The sequence below is a fragment of the Mustelus asterias genome, chromosome 9 (genome assembly GCF_964213995.1).
Source record: "Mustelus asterias chromosome 9, sMusAst1.hap1.1, whole genome shotgun sequence".
NCBI classification, from domain to species: domain Eukaryota; kingdom Metazoa; phylum Chordata; class Chondrichthyes; order Carcharhiniformes; family Triakidae; genus Mustelus; species Mustelus asterias.
In genome coordinates, this window is record NC_135809.1 from 117,544,229 (window position 1) to 117,568,396 (window position 24,168).

The window sequence follows — 24,168 nt, forward strand, 5'->3', positions numbered from 1 at the left end:
ATTTAAATCCGGATTTGCATTTGATTAGTGGCCTGGGACTGAGGTCTCTGGGCCCACTAGTGTCTCTACTCCGCCCCCCCCCCCCCCCCCCCCCCCCCCCCCCCCCCCCCTTGAGGTCTCTGGGCCCACTAGTGTCTCTACTCCACCCCCCCCCCCTCCCAACCTTCCAGGAGTGGTTCACTCCAGCGGGGTTTAATACTGCTCCCCACGAACAGGGAACAGGCAGCCCTACCCCGCTGGAGGGAACAGAGGCCATGGAGGCCCTCCCCGGTGGTCAGGGGTAAGGGGGTGCCCACTGGGCAGTGCCAGCCTGGCTCCCTGGCACTGCCCCAGGGGCAAACTGGCAATGCCCAAAGGGCACCTTCACGTTGCCCATTGGGTTGGGCCAGAGGGAGCAGAGCCTATTGGGGACAGGGCCTTTAGGAGGCGATTGGTGGGGGGGATGTGAGGCCTTGTTGCCACTCTGCACAGGAATCGCGGGCAGAGGGAGGACAGTGACCAGGGCTGGCCAGGGTGGGCTGATGAAGGGAGGTCTGGGAGGCCAGCGATCGGGAGATGGGAGTGTCGGTGGAACAGTGATGGGGGGTGTGTAGCTGGCCAGTGATCGGGAGGCCAGCATGGCGGGGGGGGCACTGTCCATGTGCCGATCTCAGCGTTGACAGATCGGCGAATGTGTGGTGGCCTGCTCAGCACTATGCTGCCACCTCTCCAGTGGGAATAGGCCCCTCCCTCTGATTTTCAGAGTGAATCCCGCTAGGGACTCCGCAGTGCACAGCGTGTGGGAAATCTATTCTGAAAATCGTGCTTAAAAAGAACAGTGGAAGTTACTCCCGTTTTCACGCAAATTGGAGACTTAGAATACTTTTGGGAGAATCCTGGCCATGAGATTTATAATTGGGTGAACTGGATGATTAAGAAGAAAGATTCAGGCAGCGCCTTTCACAACCTCATGACCAGAAATGGTGTATTGCCAATTATGTACTTTGAGTTTAATCATTGTTGTAATGTAGAAGCCCAGAAAATCTGTTTTAATGATATTGATTGAGGGATAAAAATTGATCAGTGCACTGGGGAGAACTCTCTCCTCCCTTTCGAAATGAATATCAGAGGAACTTTCACAACCACCTGACAGGAAAGGTAGGGCCTGAGTTTAAATTCGTTGCACAAAGTGCAAGATTCCTTCAATACAGTGCTAGGGTTTTAGCCTAGATTTTGTGTTCAAGTCCATATCTTTCTGAATCTGACACAGGACTGCTACTTCCTGAACCTCTGTTAACACTCATTGTGAATGGAAACCCTGACTGACATTCCTGTCTGCCACTCTGGAAACATAGACTGTAGTCTCTGTACTCACAGTTTTGTATTATCTAACTCAGCTCAGAAGCTAAGCACTTTGGGTTTTTGGTTCATATCCTGTCTTTATCAGCCAAGTTACTAATGGAGTTTAGTCAAAGAATTATCTTTCCATGAAATAAAATTTAAATTAATATTTATACATTACTGAGGTTATTTTATTGCTGAAAAGAGAGACATGTTACTGAATCTTTTCATCTTGCATTTATCTGGACAAAGGTAAGAATGCCAGTTTTAAATAATCTCAACAATTTAGACGTTAGGAGAAAAGGGTGCTGATTTGTTTGCAAGTCATCTCTGGCCATGGCATTATGGAGAAAACAAAGGGCTCCCCAAACTTCTGGGTAATTCAAAAAAGGCACAAGGCTTGAACATGTTCCTTTTTCTTGCATAAAATAGTCCCTGCGCATAAATGTATATTACTTTTAGCAAGCATAAATGAGCCACATTATGACTGCGACTGATCTTAAGTTGGTTGTTGATGTAGCTTTTAACGCACTCAGGGCTGTTCAGCAAGTACTGCTCAATCATAGAATCACATCTTTACAGTCTGTTTTGTTCTGAATTCTGCACACATGGACTGGTTGGGTACAGTCTGTACATTGCCTATTACAATCAACTGAAGGAACATGCAGTTTGATTTGTCTAGTTAGGATGTATGACTACATACTTGGTATTGCACCGGCACTGAAATTCATATATGATGTTACTCAGTTGTGTCGTAGGCAGAGCATCATTTTGGACTGACAACAGCATTCTGTTAGTGAAAAACACCACTTGCATAGCCACTGCATAATAGAAGCATATTGTTAATTTGTTTTCAGATATTTTTCCACTCCAGAATAATTTGAGGTTGACCAGGAACTTTTAAATCTTACAGCACAAGACCTAATGTCCTATCCTGTGTGTGTTTCTGATATGCAGATGATACATTTGCAATCTTCCCCTTCGTGTAAGGATTTCTTTACACAACTTAATGCACTCCATCCCATGCTTAAATTCATTTTCGACGTGGAACAGTGTAACACACCCCTTTTGTTGTTGTGCTAGTTGAGAAATCAGCTAATAGATTCTCCACTGCTGTCTTCCACATGCCTACCTTTACTAGTCAATGTATAGTGAAATTCATATAACTCCAAATGATATAAGACTGGCCTTATAAGCATCTTGTAGATAGTGCTCCAGCCATTTGCTCACCTTGCAAGCTTGGCACAGAAATAGGAGCATATCAGAGCTCGCCTGGTTAGATCATTATTCAGTGTGTATTGTGAAAACTTGCAAATTGGCCAAAGGTTACTACTTTTGGACCTGAAAAGTGCCCAGTCTACCTCTCTCGTTGCCTTTCCAAAGTAATTTATCAAAAATTCAAACAACGGGTTAAGTAAGCCACTTCTACTATTTGTAGTGGCAACCTGAGCCGTATTTTCCAAAAAGGTGTTTTGCCCACCAGATAATTGAGCTATATGATGTATAAATTTCAGTTCAAGTGTGATAAAGTTAAAGTTTATTTATTATTAGTCACAAGTAGGCTTACATTCACATAACAATGAAGTTACTGTGAAAATCCCCTTGCCGCCATGCTCTGGCACCTGTTCAGGTACACTGAGGGAGAATTTAGCATGGTCAATGCGCCTAACCATCATGTCTTTCGGACTGTGAGAGGAAACTGGAACACCCGGAGCTAACCCACGCAGACACTGGGAGAACGTGCAGAGTCCGAACAGACATTGACTCAAGCCAGGAATCGAACCCAGGTCCCTGGCACTGTGAGGCAGTAGTGCTGCCTGTAGGCCAAGTACAGACTGTACTCAACCAATCAGTGCTTGCAAAGCCCAAAACAAAACCTCTCCTGTTAGCTGTGATTAGGCAATTGGGTAGTACTTGTTGAATAATCCTGAGTGTGCTATTAACTGCACTAACAATCAGTTTAAGATAATCAGTTGAGCTTGTAATGTGGCTCTTTAATGTTTGCTAGAAGCAATCTACATCCATACACAGGGAGCAATTCTCTGCAAACAAAAGGAATTTATTCAAGCCTTGTGCCTCCTTTGAATTACCCAGAAACTTGGTGAACATAGAACAGTACAGCACAGAACAGGCCCTTCGGCCCACGATGTTGTGCTGAGCTTTATCTGAACCCAAGATCAAGCTATCCCACTCCCTATCATCCTGGTGTGCTCCATGTGCCTATCCAATAACCGCTTAAATGTTCCTAAAGTGTCTGACTCCACTATCACTGCAGGCAGTCCATTCCACACCCCAACCACTCTCTGCGTAAAGAACCTACCTCGGACATCCTTCCTATATCTCCCACCATGAACCCTATAGTTATGTCCCCTTGTAATAGCTCCATCCACCCGAGGAAATAGTCTTTGAACGTTCACTCTATCTATCCCCTTCATCATTTTATAAACCTCTATTAAGTCTCCCCTCAACCTCCTCCGCTCCAGAGAGAACAGCTCAGCTCCCTCAACCTTTCCTCATAAGACCTACCCTCCAAACCAGGCAGCATCCTGGTAAATCTCCTTTGCACTCTTTCCAGCGCTTCCACATCCTCCTTATAGTGAGGTGACCAGAACTGCACACACTATTCCAAATGTGGTCTCACCAAGGTCCTGTACAGTTGCAGCATAACCCCACGGCTCTTAAACTCCAAAAGCTAACACACTATAGGCCTTCTTCACAGCTCTATCCACTTGAGTGGCAACCTTCAGAGATCTGTGGATATGGGCCCCAAGATCTCTCTGTTCCTCCACAGTCTTCAGAACCCTATCTTTGACCCTGTAATCCACATTTAAATTTGTCCTATCAAAATGAGTCACCTCACATTTATCAGGATTAAACTCCATCTGCCATTTTTCAGCCCAGCTTTGCATCCTACCTATGTCTCTTTGCAGTCTACAACAGCCCTCCACCTCATCCACTACTCCACCAATCTTGGTGTCATCAGCAAATTTACTGATCCACCCTTCAGCCCCCTCCTCTAAGTCATTAATAAAAATCACAAAGAGCAGAGGACCAAGCACTGATCCCTGTGGCACTCCGCTAGCAACCTGCCTCCAGGCCGAAAATTTTCCATCCACCACCACCCTCTGTCTTCGATCAGATAGCCAGTTACCTATCCAATCGGCCAACTTTCCCTCTATCCCACACCTCCTTACTTTCATCATGAGCCGACCATGGGGGACCTTATCAAACGCCTTCCAAAATCCATGTATATGACATCAACTGCCCTACCTTCATCAACACACTTAGTTACCTCCTCAAAAAATTCTATCAAATTTGTGAGGCACGACTTGCCCTTCACGAATCCGTGCTGACTATCCCGGATTAATCCGCATCTTTCTAAATGGTCGTAAATCCCATCCCTAAGGACCTTTTCCATCAACTTACCAACCACCGAAGTGAGGCTAACCAGTCTATAATTACCAGGGTCATTTCTATTCCCTTTCTTAAACAGAAGAACAACATTCGCCACTCTCCAGTTCTCTGGCACCATCCCCGTGGACAGTGAGAGTCTGTAGTTTGCATTGGCTTCTCTGTTGCAATGCCTTAGCTAATCAGTATTGACTGCCAACCAATTAGCATCTTTGCTGCTGTGGTATCATTTGAAATTTGGCAATCTTGTGTTTGCCCTAATGAGTGAAAGACTAAAAGCTTTTGCAACATGACTTTTTTTCAGCAATGTTAAAAGTTCTGTTCTATCTCGCATTTACTATGATTAGTGTTAAGTTTTTTACTACTCCAAAAGGGTTATTAATCAGCAATAAGCCATTATTTTGATATTACACCAGTAAGATTCAGTGTGTATATGTAAAGCATTTATATTTTATCATGCTAAAAATTTGCTTCTTAATATTTCATTGTGACATTTCCTGAAACACACTTCAATGCCAGTACGTAGTAGATGATTTTTATTAGGCCTTAAAAATGGTGTTCTCTACTTGACAGACAGCCTTGGCGTCCTCCTCAAGATTTGGCCATTATTATGACGTATCTAAAACAATGAGTACTGAGCTCCAGCACTCCGTCAAGTGCCACAGCTTTTTCCTACCTGATGAAGTTCCATTGGATTCAACAGTGACTGAATTTGGGTAAGTTCCTGGCCTGAGCTGCAAAGAGAACCAAGGGGTTTAAGTTGCATAAATGGCAAATCTGTAAATTTCTGTTAAATGAGCCCTTAGATGAAGTTGCTGCGCCATTTAATATTTAAAGTAACTTTGTACAAGTATTCCCTACTGCTTGGAAAAAGTTTTGTGTTAATTCTATAGAATTCTACCCTTATGTACAACAATTCTTAGAATATTGGTTAGATTTTTAATTTATTTCTGTTTGTTTCTCTGTTTCCACATACAGCATCATGGCATTAAGGGGAGCTTATTTTAAATGCTTATCCTATTACAAGTATTGACATATAAATGTTTTATGATTTGACTATATGTGATTTATTTTCAAGGTAAAACACCATTCAGCAGTGGCTTTATTTTGTGATTTTACTCTGTAAGCAATGATCTGTGGCAGTTTCTCTTGTCATCATTGGGTAGTTAATATTCCGTTCAGCTCCATGCTTGACTGGGCAGACATGCATACAAGTAACCCGATTAAGCCGACCACCAAGTTGCTTAATAAAAAAAGACGAGGAACAAGATATAATTGCAAACAGTCATAAAGCCGAGCAAAATTGATTTGAAAATGTCTCGTTTCAAGTGTTTAATGTAGTGTGACTCGAGAAAGAATTTTGCTCTGGCGAAGCTGCGATTTGTTAGGATTCTTGCAGTGTCTGACCTTTTTATTTATTTCTTGTATGCTGGACTCACATCTGCTACTTAACAATGGCAGTGTGGGTTCTTTACTCAACTGGTCTTGTGAGATCAGCAAACTCCCGATTCATTAGATCTTAAAATAGGTGGAAGGGATTAGCAGGGAGGAGCAGGCATTGTTAGCAGTAGATAACAATTGAGTTGCTACTAAAGTTTACCACCAATCCACTTCACGGTGTACAACCTGATCAGCATGCCTCACAGCTCTCATTCGGTATTTTTAATTTGCTTGTATATTTGTATTTTATCTAATTATCCTACTACAATCTGCCTCTTTGGTTATCAGCTCCATTTTGGGGAGAAACATTTTGGTAGATAATACAAGCATTGCTACTCATCTGAATTGACTAATTATCAGAAACTTCTTGTCATGATACAAGTTTCTCTGGAAGACTTTTTGTTAATTATTTTTGAAGAAGAACTAGACATCCCATTCATTTCCACTATTTAACTGTGGATTCCAGATAGAGATCTGAACTTGTCTTGAACAACCAACATCCCAAAGCTATGTACCTCTTGTACCTCATTGTAGGTTGCATTAAGTTCAGCAATGTAGGAAGCACGGAAACAACAACCCACATTTGCATAGCACTTTTAACGCATAAAATGTCCTAAGACACTTAACTACACTGCACATAAATATATGTTGAACTAGAGTCCAGAAAAATTAACTTCTGTTGAACTTGATGCAAATGGCATTGGGGGTAAATAAAAGTCATGACGTCATTGTTCACCGAACACAATTTCCAATCTATCTTTATTTGTCTTGGTTTCTGTCACTTCTAGTTCTTACACAATTCCACTTTCACATAAAACATGTTGTAAACTGGATCTTTTCTTATTTATTTGACAGCAACCATGAATTGTATTGAAGAGATTATTGGTGTACTTTAGTCAGTGGATGATGCCACCACAATACCTGCTGTTAGCAATTCTGTTGTTCAATTTTCTTCTTTTAATTCAGATAGGATGATCATTAATATCATAGTTGCTTTATCCTGGAGTGCTTACTCCATGCTATGTCCTTGGAACATTTTTGGGGGAGTATTAATGACAGAATGCTGAGTGGTCAGATAAATCATTGATAAAAAGGAGCAGTTGGAGTCACCCAGGGTGGAGCTGGGCCCTCAACATGACAACCTGGCTGAGGAGCAGGCTCTGGGCCCGGTGCCCTTGTCAGTTCGGTGTTGCAGGACATGACTGCAAATTTTATCGAAGTTATAGATGGCAAACTCGGTATTTTGACACAGAACCCTAATGCTCACTAGGATAAACCGCAGAATGTGGGCAAGAGGCTCAGTGAGGCACAAGATAGAATCCTTAATGTCGTAAGTGCCGCTTCTTCAATTGAGGTTCAGCTGCCATCCTTAGTGTCAGCTGCATGGTATGTCAGCTATCTTAATGGATCTGGAAAATTGGGCCCTGAAGAAGAATATCCATGTGAGCAGTTTTCCAGAGGGAGCTGAAGGCAGGCTCCTGGTTATCTTTTTTGAAGGCAGGGTTCCAATTTTTTAACTTCAATGTGAAGGCAAGGCGGATCAAGCTTGAAGGAGCGCATTGCATCCTATCCTTGAGGCCCAGGGACAACCAACGTTCGCAGCCAATTATTGTACATTTCCATAGCTTCAGGGACTTCAGAAAGTTTTGGAGGTCAGCAGGCATAGTGGGACTTGGCTGTATGATAAGGCGAAAATCTTGTTCTCTTCTAGGACTTCTCTGCGGCAGTGCAGCAAAAACACAAAGACTTCAATGTGGTCAGAAATCTTTTGAAAGCTCTTGGAATTCTGTATGCCCTGAAATATTCTGCTGTTTTGAGGATCACCCTCGAAGGGTCTGGTAGAACTTGCAACAATCCAGCTGAGGTTTTGGCTTTTTTAGAACCCGTGAAAGACAATGATTCTGAATCGCGATCCACAGTTCCTTGTTAATCCTGGACTGTGCCCCCTGTAATTATTGCCTTGTTGATCCTGTTCTGTGCTTTGTCATATTGTTGGGGACAATCCTGTGACTGAGCCATGAGGCAAATTTCGTCGACTATCCTGTCTGGAGTCATATTTTGCTGTCCTTTGTCAATCCTTGTTAATTATTGAATGTATCCCCTGTAACTCCATCTCTTAACGGAACCTGTTACATGATTTATCACATTGATAGGGGCAATCCTTTGAGTGTGCATGATAGCAAATTTTCACCTGTTATCCTGATATCCTAATGTACCCAGAAGCATTCATTTATCCTTAAAGGAATGCATCTTACAATGTACTTCCTGTTTTTAAGGCGTGTGCTGTGTAGGTTGTATGGTATTAGAGCTGTGCAATTTTTATCTGTTTTCTGGTTTTATAATCCTGGTATATAAAGCAATGGACTTTTTCACCAGATATCCTTTATTACAATTGTGATTAAAGTGAGCAGCATCATTGCAGGGAGGTAGGCAAGTGGTTTAATATAAAGGTGGTGGGTAGGGCTGAACAGGTCCTCACAGTGGGTGAGGAGAAACCCCCCTAGAACTTATGGGCATGCGTATTTTTTGTATTCCAGTGTTTTGGGGTTATAGAATCCTTGCTTAACTCCTATTATGGTACAGACAGACTACATATCCTGGGAAGAGACTTTGTGTTGTATCGTCAGCACCTCCACTATGCTGAGGATGGAAGAAGCTTCCTTTGGTGTGCGCCCAAGTGTGACGTGAAAATCACTGGTGCTTTAACTGCCAATTTACCTGCACTAATATCCTGTATTTTTTGTGGTTGAATAAGCAATGGCAATAGCCACTATAAAGATTTGTTCCTAGCGTGTGCAGAGAATTCATCATATTAAAAGGAAGAAGATCTTGTATTTTCTTAAGATGGAGAAAGTTGATATAACTCTGTTGCAAGAACATTGAGAGGGACTGAGTAGGCTAGGTGTTTTTTTGTTTCTTTCTCGACCAGCAGTTGAGGGGTAGCAGTTTTGCTTAATAAGAATTTGACTTTTAGTTTGGGAAGCTGTGTGAAAGACAAAGGGCTAGGTATGTGGTTGGCAAGGGGCTGGTATAGGGGGGAATGTATTGATAATGAATGTTTATGGTCCCCCTAACTATTCCCCAAACTTTGTCACTAAAGTCTTTATGGACTTTGCTGACCTGGCCTCTCAATTATTCATTTATTGACAGTAATTTTAATTGCCATCTTAACCCGCTTATTGATAGACTTCCTGTTACGAGAAACCTTCCTATGCAGCAAGCTAGGGCATTGGCCTCAGCTTGTGAAGAGGTGAGTTATTTAGATGTGTGGAGAATTTTGCATCCCAAAAATAGTTCACTTTTTTTTAGTCCCTCATTTATGTCACACCAGGATTGATTCTTTCTTTTGTGCCAAAGGCAATCCTGTAGTCAGTTACCTCTTGTACTGTAGGTAGTATTGTGATCTCTGACCACACTCCAGTTTTCTTTAGAACTTTATCTCAAGATGCCCAACCACGGCCCAGGTCCTGGAGATTTGATGCATCTTTAATTAAAGATCATAATTTGATCTCCTACTTCAAGACCAAATTTGATGCTTTTATTTGGTTAATTCTCTTTCTAATATGAACCACTGTATTCTGTGACAGACCTCCAAGATCTTTGCTAGAGGTTTAGTCATCTGTCTCAACTAGAAAGAGGCATAGATTGATGGAGCAGCAATGGAGGTCGGCTGGCTGAATTGTACGATAAGAATTCTTGTCGTGCGAAGATGAAGGAAATTGGTGTAGTTCAGGCCGCATGGACACTTTTGACCCAGCATGCAGAGAGGAATTTGAGGTTTGCTAAGCAGAAGTTGAATGAAGTTGGGAATAAACCAAATAGGTATTTGGTTTTTCTTACTAGGAGGAAATCGGTCTCTAGGACGATAGCTTCGGTAGTGAATTCCAAGGAAAATAGAAGGATTAGGGCAGAAGATATTAATGAGGCTTTTAAGACTAAGGCTTTTTGACTAGGGTCTTACATTGGCTACCCTCCAATCTGTAGGAACCATTCCAGAGTCTAAAGGATTTTGGAAAATTACTACCAATGGATCTAGGGCCACCTCCTTCAGTACTCGGATTAAGATTATCAGGCCCTGGAGATTTATCCACCTTCAATTCCATTAATTTTCCTAAAACCATTTGTCCATTAATACTGATTTTCTTCAGCTCTTCACTAAAACTTGTGTTTCTTAGAACTTCTGGTACATTATTGGTGTCTTCCTTTGTGAAGACAGAAACAAAGTACAAATTTAGTTCCTCTGCCATTTCTTTGTTCCCTGTTACAAATTCCTCTGTTTCTCCTATTCAGGGTAACCTGCATTTCCTGCCAGGTCTTATGGACCATGGTTTATAAGTGGAGAAATAGGGGTCTCTGCAGACTAGGGAACATGATTGACTGCGTTACCCTATTATCTTTTGAGCAGCCGTGTTAATAGTTTGATATTCCAAAACACTGAGTTTTTTTTTAGACATTTACAACTTCGAGATTTTGTTCTAAGTTGGCAACTCTTCTTTTTGATGCTAACATTTCCCCAGTGGAAAAAAATCCTGCCATCTGTGGAGCCCAGGAACTTAGTAAATTTTATGGCACTCTGTTGTAAATCTGGTGAACACAGTAAGAGTTTTAACAACACCAGGTTAAAGTCCAACAGGTTTATTTGGTAGCAAATGCCATTAGCTTTCGGAGTCCTGCTCCTTCGTCAGATGGAGTGGATATCCACTCCACTCCACTCCATCTGACGAAGGAGCAGGGCTCCAAAAGCTAATGGCATTTGCTACCAAATAAACCTGTTGGACTTTAACTTGGTGTTGTTAAAACTCTTGCTGTGTTTACCCCAGTCCAATGCCGGCATCTCCACATAGTAAATCTGGTGCTCATACTTTGGACATGCTATGGTCCTGGGAGAGGGACCTCACAGTTAAATGTGGATGAGGAGACATGGGATGATGTTTGGGAATGTGCTAACAAAATTTCAGTTTGTAATAGGACAAAAGGAAGTCAACTTAAGATATTGCACTATCTGCATATGGCTCCAAGCTTGTGGCACAGGTTTGACCCCGCCATATCCTTATTGTGCCGGAAGTGCTGGGTGATATGGGGGATTACCTGCATTGTTTCTGGTTCAGTTTCAAGATTAAGGCCTATTGATTTAATGTTCTTAAAGAGCTTGAGAGGATCTTTGATACAGCTTTCGAGTTCGATCCATTGCATCTGCTACTGGATCTCCCAGAAAAAAAGATCAGTAATACGAATGGGAAAAGGCTGCACAATATCTAAACATTTTCAGCACAGAAGACTATCATTTGCTCATGGATTAGTGATAAGCCTCCCTCAATTAGCCTAAAATCATTCTGGAGTGTATATCAATCAAAATTTTACTTTGAGCTAAATCAGATACACTCCATATGTTAAAGTTTTATGCTCCGCGTTGTCTAGTTTACCCCTGCAATATTTTTCATGAGTTCTGTGCCTCTGTCACTGTTATCCTGTGAGTTTGGGTGTCTACCATTGAGCCAATTGTGGCTGTATCCTGATATTTCAAACCCCCCCCCCCCACAAACTTTGAGAGTTTGTTGCACTTTTTGTGTAAAATGAAAATATCTTCAATAAAAATAGATTTTTTGAAAAAGAAAACACTCCATAAGTCAATAGTAAAAATGCGTTGTGTGAAATTTTTTTTTCATGTAATCCTCAGATTGGCTTTCTTATTTAACCCAGCAGTGGGCAACATGTGACATCAACTGATGGCAAATCTTCAACAATCCCTCCCAACTATAGTCAACAAACTGCGATGAAATGGCACTAACCTGCTTTGGAACTTGTTTTCCTTTTTAATCTTGAGCAATTCAAGCCATTTTTTGTTGCAAGATAAATAATAATTAGGCACTGGATAATGATCAGGAATTCAACAGCAGCTTCTATTTATGTAGTACCTTAAAATAGAGAAATGTCCCAAGGTGTTTAGAATCAGAAAGTTAAAAATAGACAATGAGTCAACGAAGGTGGTTTTAGGTGCAATATCCAAAAGTCTGATCAAAGTTAATTTTTAAGGCGTATCTTCAAGGACAAAAGAGAGGTGGAGAGACTGGGGATTGAGAGAGGAAATTCCCAAGTATGGAGACTTGATGGCTATAGGCAAGTTCACATTAATGGACAGAGACCTGAATCAGGGGAGGGGGGTGTATGGCAGCGGTAGGGAAGAGCTAGACCATGAAAGGGTTTAAGAAGGTGAAAGGTTTGCAGGGGGCCTGGAGTTAGCATAGATAAGTAAGAGCAGGGATGATGGGTGCACAGGAATTTGGTGCAGGGTAAGTTATAAGTAATAATCCATGGGCTGACATTTATGTGGCAGTAGAGGATGCGAGACCATCCAGGAGAACATAGAAATAATGAAGTCTGGAGATGACTGGCATAGAGGCAGGTTTCAGCAGCAGATTGTTGGGTGTGATGCGAGTGGTTCATGAGGATGGCAGATAATTTTACGCAAATGAAAGCAAACTATGTTTTTGTGGAAGAGGCTATGTGGACATAAGCTCAGTTCAGGGTAAGAAGTACGAAAAGGTTGTGAATCTTTAACCAGTGAAGTAGATGAATAGATTAAGTCAATGGCAGTAACCACTAAAGCTTGGGGAGAATTATTGATGGTTGTTAATTGTTAAAGCAATGCTTCTCAAACTATTTTCCAGTGTAACCCCATTGTAATACTTGAAAATTAACATCAGATGCTAACAAAAACAAAACAGATATAAAGCAGCATAGTAACATTCAGTATATAATTGGTAAAGTTTGTGTATTATGGATCAGCATATAATAGATCATATAAATATGAAGCAGAAAATATCATTGCAAGGATCCTCTTTGACCACCTCCTCCCAGTGGCGAGGATGTCCTTCTAGAATCTTAGTGCAATTTTAAATCATTGAGTGGCACAACAAATAGGGCGGGATTTTCCCCACGCCCCACCACGTGTTTTGTGGAGGCTGCCTGCCATTGGCCGGTGGCAAGGTCTTCTGGTCCCCCCCCCCCCTTCCCCCCCCAAGCTGCTGGGAAATCCGCAGCAGGGGTGCGCCATTGGCGAGACCAGAAGATCCCAACAGTGCGAACGGCTGGAAAATTCCAGCCACAATCTCTGCCATCTGACAGATTCATGAAAAGTGCAAGGAACAACATCAACCATTTTTAGCCATTTTTGACCTCATGAAAGCCTTTCTTTCTGACAACCGTGAAGGCTTCTCAAATTTGTCTGTCTTCACAAATTTGTCACCATTCACCACCTGCTCCACGATGACATGCAAGCTATGATCCTCACCAACGGAACCATCCTAAATCCTGTTTGTGAAGACTGGAGTTCAAGCAAGGATGTGTCATTGCACCAGTTCTCTTATCCATTCTCCTTGCTGCAATGCTGCATCTTCCCTCCAGCAAAATAACCAAAGGCATGGAGACAGAAACTGTTTGACCTACAACCAACTGTTCAATCCAAAACCACTCCAGCCTCAATCACAAAGCTTCATAGATGATGCTTGCGTGTGCACTGAGTCAGAAACTGAACTCCAGGTCAGTGTCGCTGACTCCTTCCCCAAAGCATATGTGAAACTGGGCCTCTCATTAAACAGACAGGAAACTAAAGTCCTCTTCCAACTGACTCCCACAAGACAACACCTTTCCACTTTGATTAAGACCAAAGATGAGACCCTGGAAGTGTGGACCATTTTCCATATCTGAAGAGACTTCTCGCGATAAAGGCAGACTTGGACAACAAAATTCATCATTGCTTCAAATGTGCCAGCTCAGCCTTCAGCCAACTGAGGAATAGAGTATTTGAGGACGAGGATCTCAAACCTGAGACCATGGTCACGGTTTACTGGGCAACAGTGATCCCCACACCCCTACATGCTTCAGAGACCTGGACAACCCACAGCAGGCACCTCAACGCACTGGAGAAGTGCCAGCAGCAAGGTCTTCCAACACCGGTGACAAGAAAGACAGCCCAAAAGCAGAATCCTCTCCCAAGACAACTTGCCGAGCATTGAGACATTAGTCACTCAAAACCAGCTGAACTGGGTGGAACATGTAGCTTGCATGCCTTGCACTAATCTCTACTTGGAACTCTGTTGCAGCAGGAGACTTCCAGAAGGACAGTGGAAACACTTCAGGGATATCCTTGAAGAAGTTTAAAAGTCCCGCCAACTCATGGGAGGCATCAAATATATCAAGAGACTTTGTCAGGCAAGTGCAGAGGCAAATTTGAGGTGTCTGAGGGAACTCAACCCTTCAAGCATCACCTGCCCACATGTGGCAGAGTGTGCAGATCATATATTGAATTTATCAGCCATCTCCGAGCCCATCAAACAGGAGTCAAAGGAAGTCATCCTCAATCCAAATGACAATGAAGAGGAATTTATTTGAGCCACTCCAACTCGTGGACTTTGGCCAGGAAACAGGGTCAGATGCTGCCTGAGCACAGTGTTGGTGCAGGACACGGTCTCGGAGGGCGTTCATGAACATATTTGCTGTTTCAGCAACACCAATTGGGGTTGTGATCCATAGTTTGGGAACAGCTGTATTAAAACATCCATTGCTATGTTTAGTGTAATTCAGTTGAAAGAAACTATGCTTTGATCTGGCTAGGACCTATTATTTTCTGCAGCAGGATTTAAGTGCCCCAATATTCATCTGTGTTGTTGTCAACTTTTACTTGTTGGATTGTTTTAGGGGCTGATACAGCATATTACAATACCATCCCTTTGTTTCTGTGACCCATGCATCACCATTCAACCGAAACAGAAATGAACAGATGATATCCATGATGATGATGGTCATGAATAAAATGATTTTGGGCCATCTCTCATTCTGGTATCTTGTTTCCAGCAATCCAAGCCCAAGAATTGGGAACAACTTAACAATCTTCTTCATAGAGCTGGCCAGGGAATGGAAATCATCTTGACAGATTAGCTTAGGCAGTTTTCTGAGATCATAAGAAAGTAGTGAATAGAAGACTCGATGGGCCGAATGACCTCCTTCTGTATCGTAGGGATTCAATGATTCTATTCTATGAAGTTTGAAACAAAAAATAGAAAATATATAGCAAATATATATAGAATATATATATATATATATATGAGGTTACATTTCCAGTCAGCATCTTTCGGTACTCAAGTGCTTTTCTGGGATTTGGCACTTTATCAGACAGTGTACAGAAAACTTTCATTGTAAGTGATCAAAATACTGAACCAAACTGGGGGGGGGGGGGGGCGGGGGGCAAACAGGAAAACAATTGATCCCCCTCATTGTCAATCCTTGTCCGAAGGTAGGAGAATTACTACTACATTTCAAAGTTTATGTTTGTGCTTATAGTGAGAAAATATTAATTTGGAAGAATCCTTGGGATTAATGTATAGAAAATCATCTGTTCATTGAAAAACATGCATATGTTAGAAACACATTCTGCCTCTCCATCAACACATTTGCTCTCATATATTAACACTTGGAACTCTCAGTGGAGACGTGGGGTGACAATGTAATAAAAAAGGTGATAATTATTTAAAATGGAGACGTTTCATTTGGCAAAATTATTCACACTTTTTGTTACACAATGTGAAAAATACATTTATTCTCTTAACTACTTAAAAGTCAATATTCAACAAAAATTCTTGAAACAACTTTGCTGATTAAAATATGACCAAATAATTTGTAATGATTCTTTGGTCATTTTATAGCCTTTGAGTCAAATGTTCTCGGTGTATACTATATTAACATACTTAACAATGCAAAATTGGTTAGAGAACCAAGCTGAATAAAGGAAGCATGGAGGAAATCTAAAGAAGGGAACGAGGAGGGTAAAGTAAGCATAGATTAGCAGCTATCACAATTGCTTAAATAGTAAATAGTCAAAGGAAAGGTGGGTCTGATTGGGTCCAAGGAAGGATATCATGTTGGTGGAGGCAGAGGTCAAGGTTGATGTACTGACTGAGTACTTTGCATCTGTCTTCACCAAAGAATGGAATGCCGCCAATAAAGTAGGATGCAGTTGAATAAGATACAAAATGATTAAAGAGGAAGTACTTAAAAGATTGACTATCTTCAAAGTAGAAGTCACTAGCCCAGTTGGGATGCATCCTTTGTTATGGACTGAAGAAAGCGTGGAAATTATGGAGACTTTGGCCTCAACCGGTTCCAGTCCTTTTTGGAGATTGGGATGGTGCCAATGGAGTGAAGAATTCCACACATTACATCCTTTGTTTTTAAAATTAGTAAAGAGGGATAAACCTGGTAACTAAAAGCTAGTCAACCTAAAATCATGGGTGGGGAAACTTTTTGAGACACTAACTGAGACAAAATAAATTAGCATTTGGAAAAAGCGAATAAATTAAAGTTAGCCTGGATTTGTTAAAGGTAAATTGTTTGAGTCAATCGAGGTCTTTGAAACAACAGAGAACATTAATTTGGAGAGTGCAGTTCGTATTGTGTATGGACTTTTGAAAGGTGTTTTTTTGACAAAGTACCATATGATTACCTTGTTAACAAAATTAAAACCCATGAAATTAAAGGGGGAATGGCAACATGGATGCAAAATTGGTTAAAGAATGGGAAGCAGCAAGTAATGATTAATGGTTATTTTCAGACTAGGAAGTAGACTGAGGCAGTTGCCATGGAGTCAAGTATTAAAACCATTGCTTTTTTTGATATATGTTAAAGACCCGGACCTGAGTATGTATAGTTTAATTTCAAAGTTTATGGATGATACAAAACTCAGAAAATTAAACCATGAAAATGAAAGCAACAGACCTGAGGAACATGTTGACATATCGGTGAAATGGGCAGATACATGGTAAAGATTTGCCATAGAGTAATGTAAAAACATCCATTTTGGTCGAAAGAATGAGGAGGGAAAATAGGAACTTCAGTACTACAATTTTATAGGGTGGATAAGGAAGGAGAGACTTGGGATGTGTATATACACATATTTAAAAGTGGTAGGACAAATTGAGATGGCTGCTAAAATGTATGAGAGATTCTTGACTTTATAACAGAAAGAAGCTGTGCAAAGCAAAACCAAAATACTCTGGACATTGGAAAACTTTTGTCAGAACTAGATAAAGTTGGGAATGTAATAGGTTTCGAGAAGGTGAAAGGGAGATGACTGAGAAGAACAAAATGAAAGGTCCCTAATTGGGTGGAGGACAGGAGAGACTAAATGACAAAAGATTTCATGTTGCAAGACCAGAAGGAGTAGTAATGGGACAAGATTACAAAAGGGAATGCTTGTGATAGCAACCAAGAATTATTTGTTTATTCATTCGAGGAATGTGGGCTTTGCTGGGTAGGCTGGCATTTATTGCTCACCTCTAATTGCTCTTGAGAAGGTGGTGGTGAGCCGCCTTCTTGAACCGCCGCAGTCCATGAGGTATAGATATACCACAGTGCTGTTAGGGAGAGTGTTCCAGGAATAGCAACCAGGTTAGAATGGTGAGTGGTTTGGAGAGAAACTGCCAGGTGGTGGTGTTCTCCTATATTTGCTGCCCTTGACCTTCTAAATGGTACAGGTTGTGGGTTTAGAAGATGCTTTTTAAGAAGCCTTGATGAGTTCCTGCAGTGCATCTTGGGGTTGGTACACTCTGCTGCTGTTGTGCATCGGTGGTGGAGGGAGCAAATGTGAGTGCCAATCAAGCGGGCTGCTTTGTCCTGGATGGTGTCAAGCTGCTTGAGTGTTAATGAAGCTGCACATCCAGGCCATGGAAAGGTATTCCATTATGCTGATGACTTCTGTCTCGTCGGTTCTGGACAGGCTTTCGGGAATCAGGAGTTGAGTTGCTTGCCACAGGATTCCTAGCTCTGACCTGCTCTCATAGCCACGATATTTATATGGCTAATCCAGTTAAGTTTTTAGTCAATGATGTTGATAGTGGGGGATTGAGCAATGGTAATGTCTTTGAATGTCATGGGGAGATGATTAGATTCTCTCTTGTTGGAGATGGTGAATGCCTGACACTTGTATGGTGCAAATATTAATAGCCACTTGTCAGCCCAAGGCTGGATATTGACCTGGTCGTGTTGCATTTGGACATGGACTGCTTCAGTATCTGAAGAGTTGTGCATGGTGCTAAACATTGTGCAATAATCAGTGATCATACCCACTTATGACCTTATGACGAAAGCAAGCTCATTGATGAAGCAGCAGCTGAAGAATGGTTGGGCCCATGTTATACCCTGAGGAACTCCTGGAGCTGAAATGACTGACTTCCAACTACCACAACCACCCTATATAAAAGCAAAATACTGCGGATCCTGGAATCTGAAACAAATCTGCGGTCTACTCTACATCAGAGACCAAATGCAGACTGGATGACTGCTTTGCTGAACACCTTCGGTCGTCCACAAGCAGGACCCAGACCTTCCAGTCTCTTCCCACTTCAACACACCAGCCTGCTCTCCTGTCCACATGTCCGTCCTTGGCCTTTTGCAAGATTCCCAGCGCAAACTGGAGCAACAGCACCTCCTCTTCGGATTGAGCACTTTACAGTCTTATGGACTGAACATTGAGTTCAATAACTTCAGAACATGAACTCTCTCCTCCACCTTCACCCCATTTCCATTTATTTTATGTTATTTTGTTTCATCTCATTCATCTATTTTATCATCCTTCTTTTTCACTTCTATTTTTCCACCCCCCCCCGCCCCCCAAGGAACTGCCATAGTCACTCAGCAGTCCCTCCTTTCAGGACAACTGCCATTGTCCCCCAGCAGTCCTTCTGTATCCTCATTTGCATTCCCTTTGTCCCATTCCACCATCCCCCCACCCTCATTGTATAAATCTCTGCTGATTCTCTTTGCTCTTAGCTCTGACGAAGGGTCATCTAGACTCGAAACGTTGGCTCCATTCTTTCCCCACCGATGCTGAGACTGTCCAGCATTTTCTGTTTTTGTACCACAACCATCTTTCTTTGTGCTAGGTATAACTCCAACTCCTAGAGCTTTTTCCCCCTGAATTCCCATTGACAGTGCCTAGAGGAATTACAGGATAGCTTCCATTTGAATGCAAAGTAAAGGAACTAAGAAAGGAGAGGAAAACAAACAAAAAAACAAAATGTAAGCAAAGAATATGATCCAAAATTGTTGAACTCAATGTTGAGACCAGAAGACTGTTAAGCGTCCAGTTGAATGATGCTCCTTAAGGTTGTGTTGAACTTCATTGGAATACTGCAGCAGGCCAAGGAAAGAAAGGTCAGAGTGAGATCAAGATATAGAAAGAAAATTTCAGGTGACTGAAAGCTTGGGGACTGGACTGAAGTCTTCCACAACACCATTACCCAGTTTGTTTGATCTCTCTAGCATAAAAGAAACTACAACATGAGCAGCAATGCAATATACTAAGTTGAAAGAAGCACAAGTAAATCATGGTTTCATTGGAAGAAATGCTTAGAGCCTCAGATGGTGAGAAGGGAAGAAATAAGAAAGGTCAGTGTTGCAGATCCAGCACTTGCGTGGGAAGATGCTGTACGAAATAGAGGGAGCATTGGAGTGGACCAGGGTGTTGCAGAGGGCACAATCCCTTTGTAATGCTGAAAAGGGAGGACAGAGGAGGATGTGTTTGGTAGTGGCATCATACGAGAGGTGGCAGAAATGTCAGAGGATGATCTGTTGATTACGGAAGCTGGTGAGGTGAAAGGTGAGGATGGGGTTGTCCTATCATGGTTCTGGGAGGAGAAGGAAGGGGTGAGAACAAAAGTGCATGAAATTGAAAGGATAGTCGAAAGCCCTGTTAACCACAATGAGCAGAAAGGAATACAGATGCAACAGAGGTGGATAAATTGGAAGATGGAACAAAGTCCTTACAGGAAGTGAGATGATGGGTAATATAGTCAAGGTAGTTGTTGGAGTCCATGGGCAGAATCTTACCAAAAAATGAAAAAGCATCAGGATCTGACTGGAAACCGCCGTGCTTATCTGCAGAGAAAAAGCTGGTTTTCTCTCCAAATCTTCTGACACTGACTAAAGAAACAGGTGGCCGTGTTTCAGGTCATCATGCTGAGGGGCGGGGCCTAAACGTGCCGGTAAAGCTGGCTGCACTGAGATTGATGTGCAGTTTTTAAAGGGGCTCCCCGATCAAAGCAAAACTAATCCATCACGGAGGTCTCAGGGCTCCTCAACACCTCCCTCCACGATCAGAGCTGGCATCGCTGGCATCAGGCCCCTTCTAACCCCAACCCCTCAAGCAACCACCGCCAACATCCCCAGCTCCCACTTCGGCTTCCCTCACACCACCTCAAATAAATGAGCCACCCCCTCATGTGGCTCCCACTAGGGTCTGCCCCAAGCACTGCATGGTGCTGACCCAGCAGTGCCAACCTATGCTAGGGGGGCTGTGTCAGGGCCGTGTTCTTCTCCCCTGGGAGCTATACTCACCTTAACGTCCGGGAAGGGGGGGTTGGTGGAACGGACTTGTAAAGTCACATCGGTGAGGTTTGAAACTATGTCCAGGGGAGAGTATATAGCGCGTATATTATATCTAAATTAATTCAATTCATTAAAATGTATTAAAATCAGGTTCCTGCCTGTGCGTATATAGTTGATAGCCCATTCCTAGAGAAAGACGTCAGAGAAGGAAAGAGCCGGAGATGGACCATGTGACGGGGAGACAGATCAAAATTGGAAACAAAGTTAATGAACTTTTCCAGTTCAGGATGAGGGTAGTAAACAACATTCAAACATTCATCAATGTACTGGAAAAGGTGAGGGAGGGTGCAAGAGGAGGACGGAAGAAAGAATGTTCCACACGTTCCATGCAAAGGAGAACACCTGCAGTTACCTTTAGCAGCACTCTTTTTATTTGGTGGAAGGTGAGTGGAGTTGAAAGTTGTTCAATGTGAGAGCAAGCTCTCGGAATTGAAGTTATGCCAAACCTTTTCTAAGACATTGATTCAATTTTAGCTGGAGTGATGTGTTCAGTTCTTGTCCTCACTTTTAGAATCCCCACAGTGCAGCAGTAGGCCATTCGACCCATCATGTCTGCACTAACTCTCCAAAAGATCATCTCACTCAGACCCTATCCCCATAACCCCACTAATCCCCCTATCCTACACATCTTGGAACACTAAGGGGCAATTTAGCATGGCCAGTCATTCTAACCTTTAGAAGGGCATCCACTTCTACTAAAGAACCAACACAGAACGATGGTCCTCCTTCAGTGATATATCAGTCTATGGTTACTTCAGGATGGTACAAAAACACTGCTGATTCTAAGAAATTTTCAACACTGGTCTATTGTCAAACAAGGAAAGCCAAAGAGATCAGTTGAAGACCCAGATCCACAGGTTGACTTCTTCAATCTGAAAGTTGCTCCTATTTTTCCAGATCAGTGTTTATTGTTCTAACAAAAGGAATGCCTCGAAGACTTGGGTGATAAATGTGTCATGCTGACTGCCGCAGTTGGTTACAGTCATGTTTACACTGCAGGCTGAATGGAAATGTCATTTTCAGTACAAAATTCATGTGCATTTGTTTTCCATCTTGCTCTTTATTATGTAGAGGGATTTTCTTTCAGGAACGTTTGTGTATTTTATCAAAGATTTATGTGGAGTTTTTCAGTGGAGAGTTAAAGGCTGAATATAGGATCTGGTTACAATGCTATGGTATGATGCAGAATAGTAATAATAGAGCAATCCGACCCCAGATTGTTTGCTCGTTCTGATTGACACTTTGACAGGTACAATTGAATTCTCTTTTCGCTCCCAGCTTTCTTCATCCCATACTTGCTCTTACAAAGGTCTTTTCTGTTGAATTAGTCTCGAGGTCTTCAGGTGGCAATCGCTTGGGTAATTATTTTTGCATGAACCTTGATATTAGTAGTGACGCATAATCTATTATGGAGGATTTATAGCTGAGCTGTTTCCAGCCTCTCATCCATATCCAGTCAGGGTTGCGTAGAAATCGGCAATGAGGATGCTGACCATTTCACTATCCACCTGTTTCCAATGTAAACACATTACACAAATAATCTCTCATATCAGTTCAAAGATGTGCGGGTTAGGTTGATTGGCCATGCTAAAATTGCCCTTAGTGTCCTGGGATACGTAGGTTAGAGGGATTAGTGGGTAAATATGTAGGGATATGGGGGTAGGGCCTGAGTGGGATTGTGGTCGGTGCAGACTCAATGGGCCAAATGGCCTCTTTCTGTGCTGTAGGGTTTCTAAGATTTCTAAGATCATTTCCCAGGATAGAAATGCAATAGGGCTTGGGTGAGATTGTTGTCAGTGCGGGCTGAATGGCCTCCTTCTGCACAGTAGGGATTCTATGAAGGCCCAAGATTGGAGATTTTGCCTCTTAAAGCCAGACATTTGAAATTTAGAATGGTGCCTACAAAGCACATTTATTATTTTTCTCAAGTGTTACCCAGTGTGACCATAGTTGAAATTGTTAGATGGATACATTTATCATAACAGTTTTAATGTATGAAAGAAAAGAAATGGATCAAACTTGGACCTTTCGCACCTGCAGGTTGTCCCAAAGCACTTCACAGCCAATTAATTATTTCTTCAAGTGTAGTTGCCATGTATATGTATGCAGGCAATAGCAACAGCCAATATGCACACAATAAGATCCCTCAAACAGTCATGAGATAAAAGCCCAATCAGTCTGTTCTACTGGTGTTCATTGAGGGGTACAGATTGGTCAGAACATTGGGAGAACTCCTCTCAAGTGACTGTGTGGAGCTCAAACTCATGATCCTCTTAATGAATGAGACTTCCTCACAATATTTCAGATACATGTACAGTAACAGTTTCTGTAGAAATGAGATTGATGGAATGTCAGTAGTGTCCTCTCAAAGAAATAAAATTCATGTTATCTGAATTAATGCACCAGGACTAATTTATTTCCGGATATTATAGCACATAGTTTAGATAATTATTCCACCATCCATAGGAAGAGAGAATAGTGGTGCTCTTCATTGTATATCCCATCTAAAATTGCTAAAGTGAAATAAAGTCTAGGGCAGTTTCAAGAATTTTCCCTAAACTTTACACATGGGCTTGCTCGCAGGTAAGCCAGCTTTAGTCTGATCACTGTAATTACAGGAGTTGGATTCCTGGGCCTAATGGCTGCTTTATTCCTTTATAGGACACTTGCGTGTATTTTTGTTGCAAACAACAGACTTTGAGCCTTGACCAGCAACTCAAGAATTGTTTGTTTCTGAATGAAATTTAAAAATTGCACCTTCACATTTTTTTCCTTTCAGATCTGGCTGCCAGAACAAATGCTTTGGAAATTGACGAGCTTTAAAAACTTGTGTACAAGTTAAACATTTTTTTAACGTCAACAAAATGCATCAGCTATAATAAGAGTTAACATACTCTGAACATTTACCAGCCTCTGGCTCTTAAATGACATGACATCTCTTATGTAGTCTGACCTGTCATAAATCTCTCTGACTGGTCAGTAATCCATAGTATTTCTCAACTTGATGTAGCACTGAGCAGAAACACTTCAATTTTAAGTGGGAAACTATGAGCTATCATTGAACATTTAATTGCACTATAGCTACAAGTGATTAACAGCCTAATTGTTGGTTATTAAATATTTATAAAGAAGCTTCCATGATCAATTTTCAGCAAACTGTTGACCTATGAACAATTAGCAAATGTTACAGTTGTTTGTATTTAATGAATATTGTTAACTGATTATTGCAGTGTTACAGCAGCTTTTATTAAACATTAGTTAATTATTTATAACAGCAATATGAAGATTTTATTAAACAACTGTTAATTATTTGTGATGGTGGTATTGCTGGAAATCTTTGTTAAATGGTAAAGCAGATATGCTCTGGAAGGCATTGAAATATAATTTTTATTTCTAAGTGAAACTGAACTGCTAATTCATGAATGATGAATAGTAAAATGTGGAAATTAAAATTTTCATTTCCCTACCCGCTATAATATATTGTTTTATAGTATAGCACTTCACATTAAAAAATTGCAATTTTTTTTTTTACTTCACACTGTTAATGTGTTTTTAATA

General features: G+C 41.6%; 1 protein-coding gene across 2 annotated transcripts in view; it reads left to right on the plus strand.

Annotated features, from left to right (window-relative positions):
• elp4 (elongator acetyltransferase complex subunit 4) overlaps positions 1–24,168 on the plus strand; it is a 263,084-nt gene that overhangs the window by 77,991 nt on the left and 160,925 nt on the right. For both annotated transcript variants that reach the window (XM_078220930.1, XM_078220932.1), the window contains exon 5: positions 5,305–5,447. In XM_078220930.1, the coding sequence (XP_078077056.1) occupies positions 5,305–5,447 (143 nt within the window). The remainder of the gene's footprint in view (positions 1–5,304; positions 5,448–24,168) is intronic.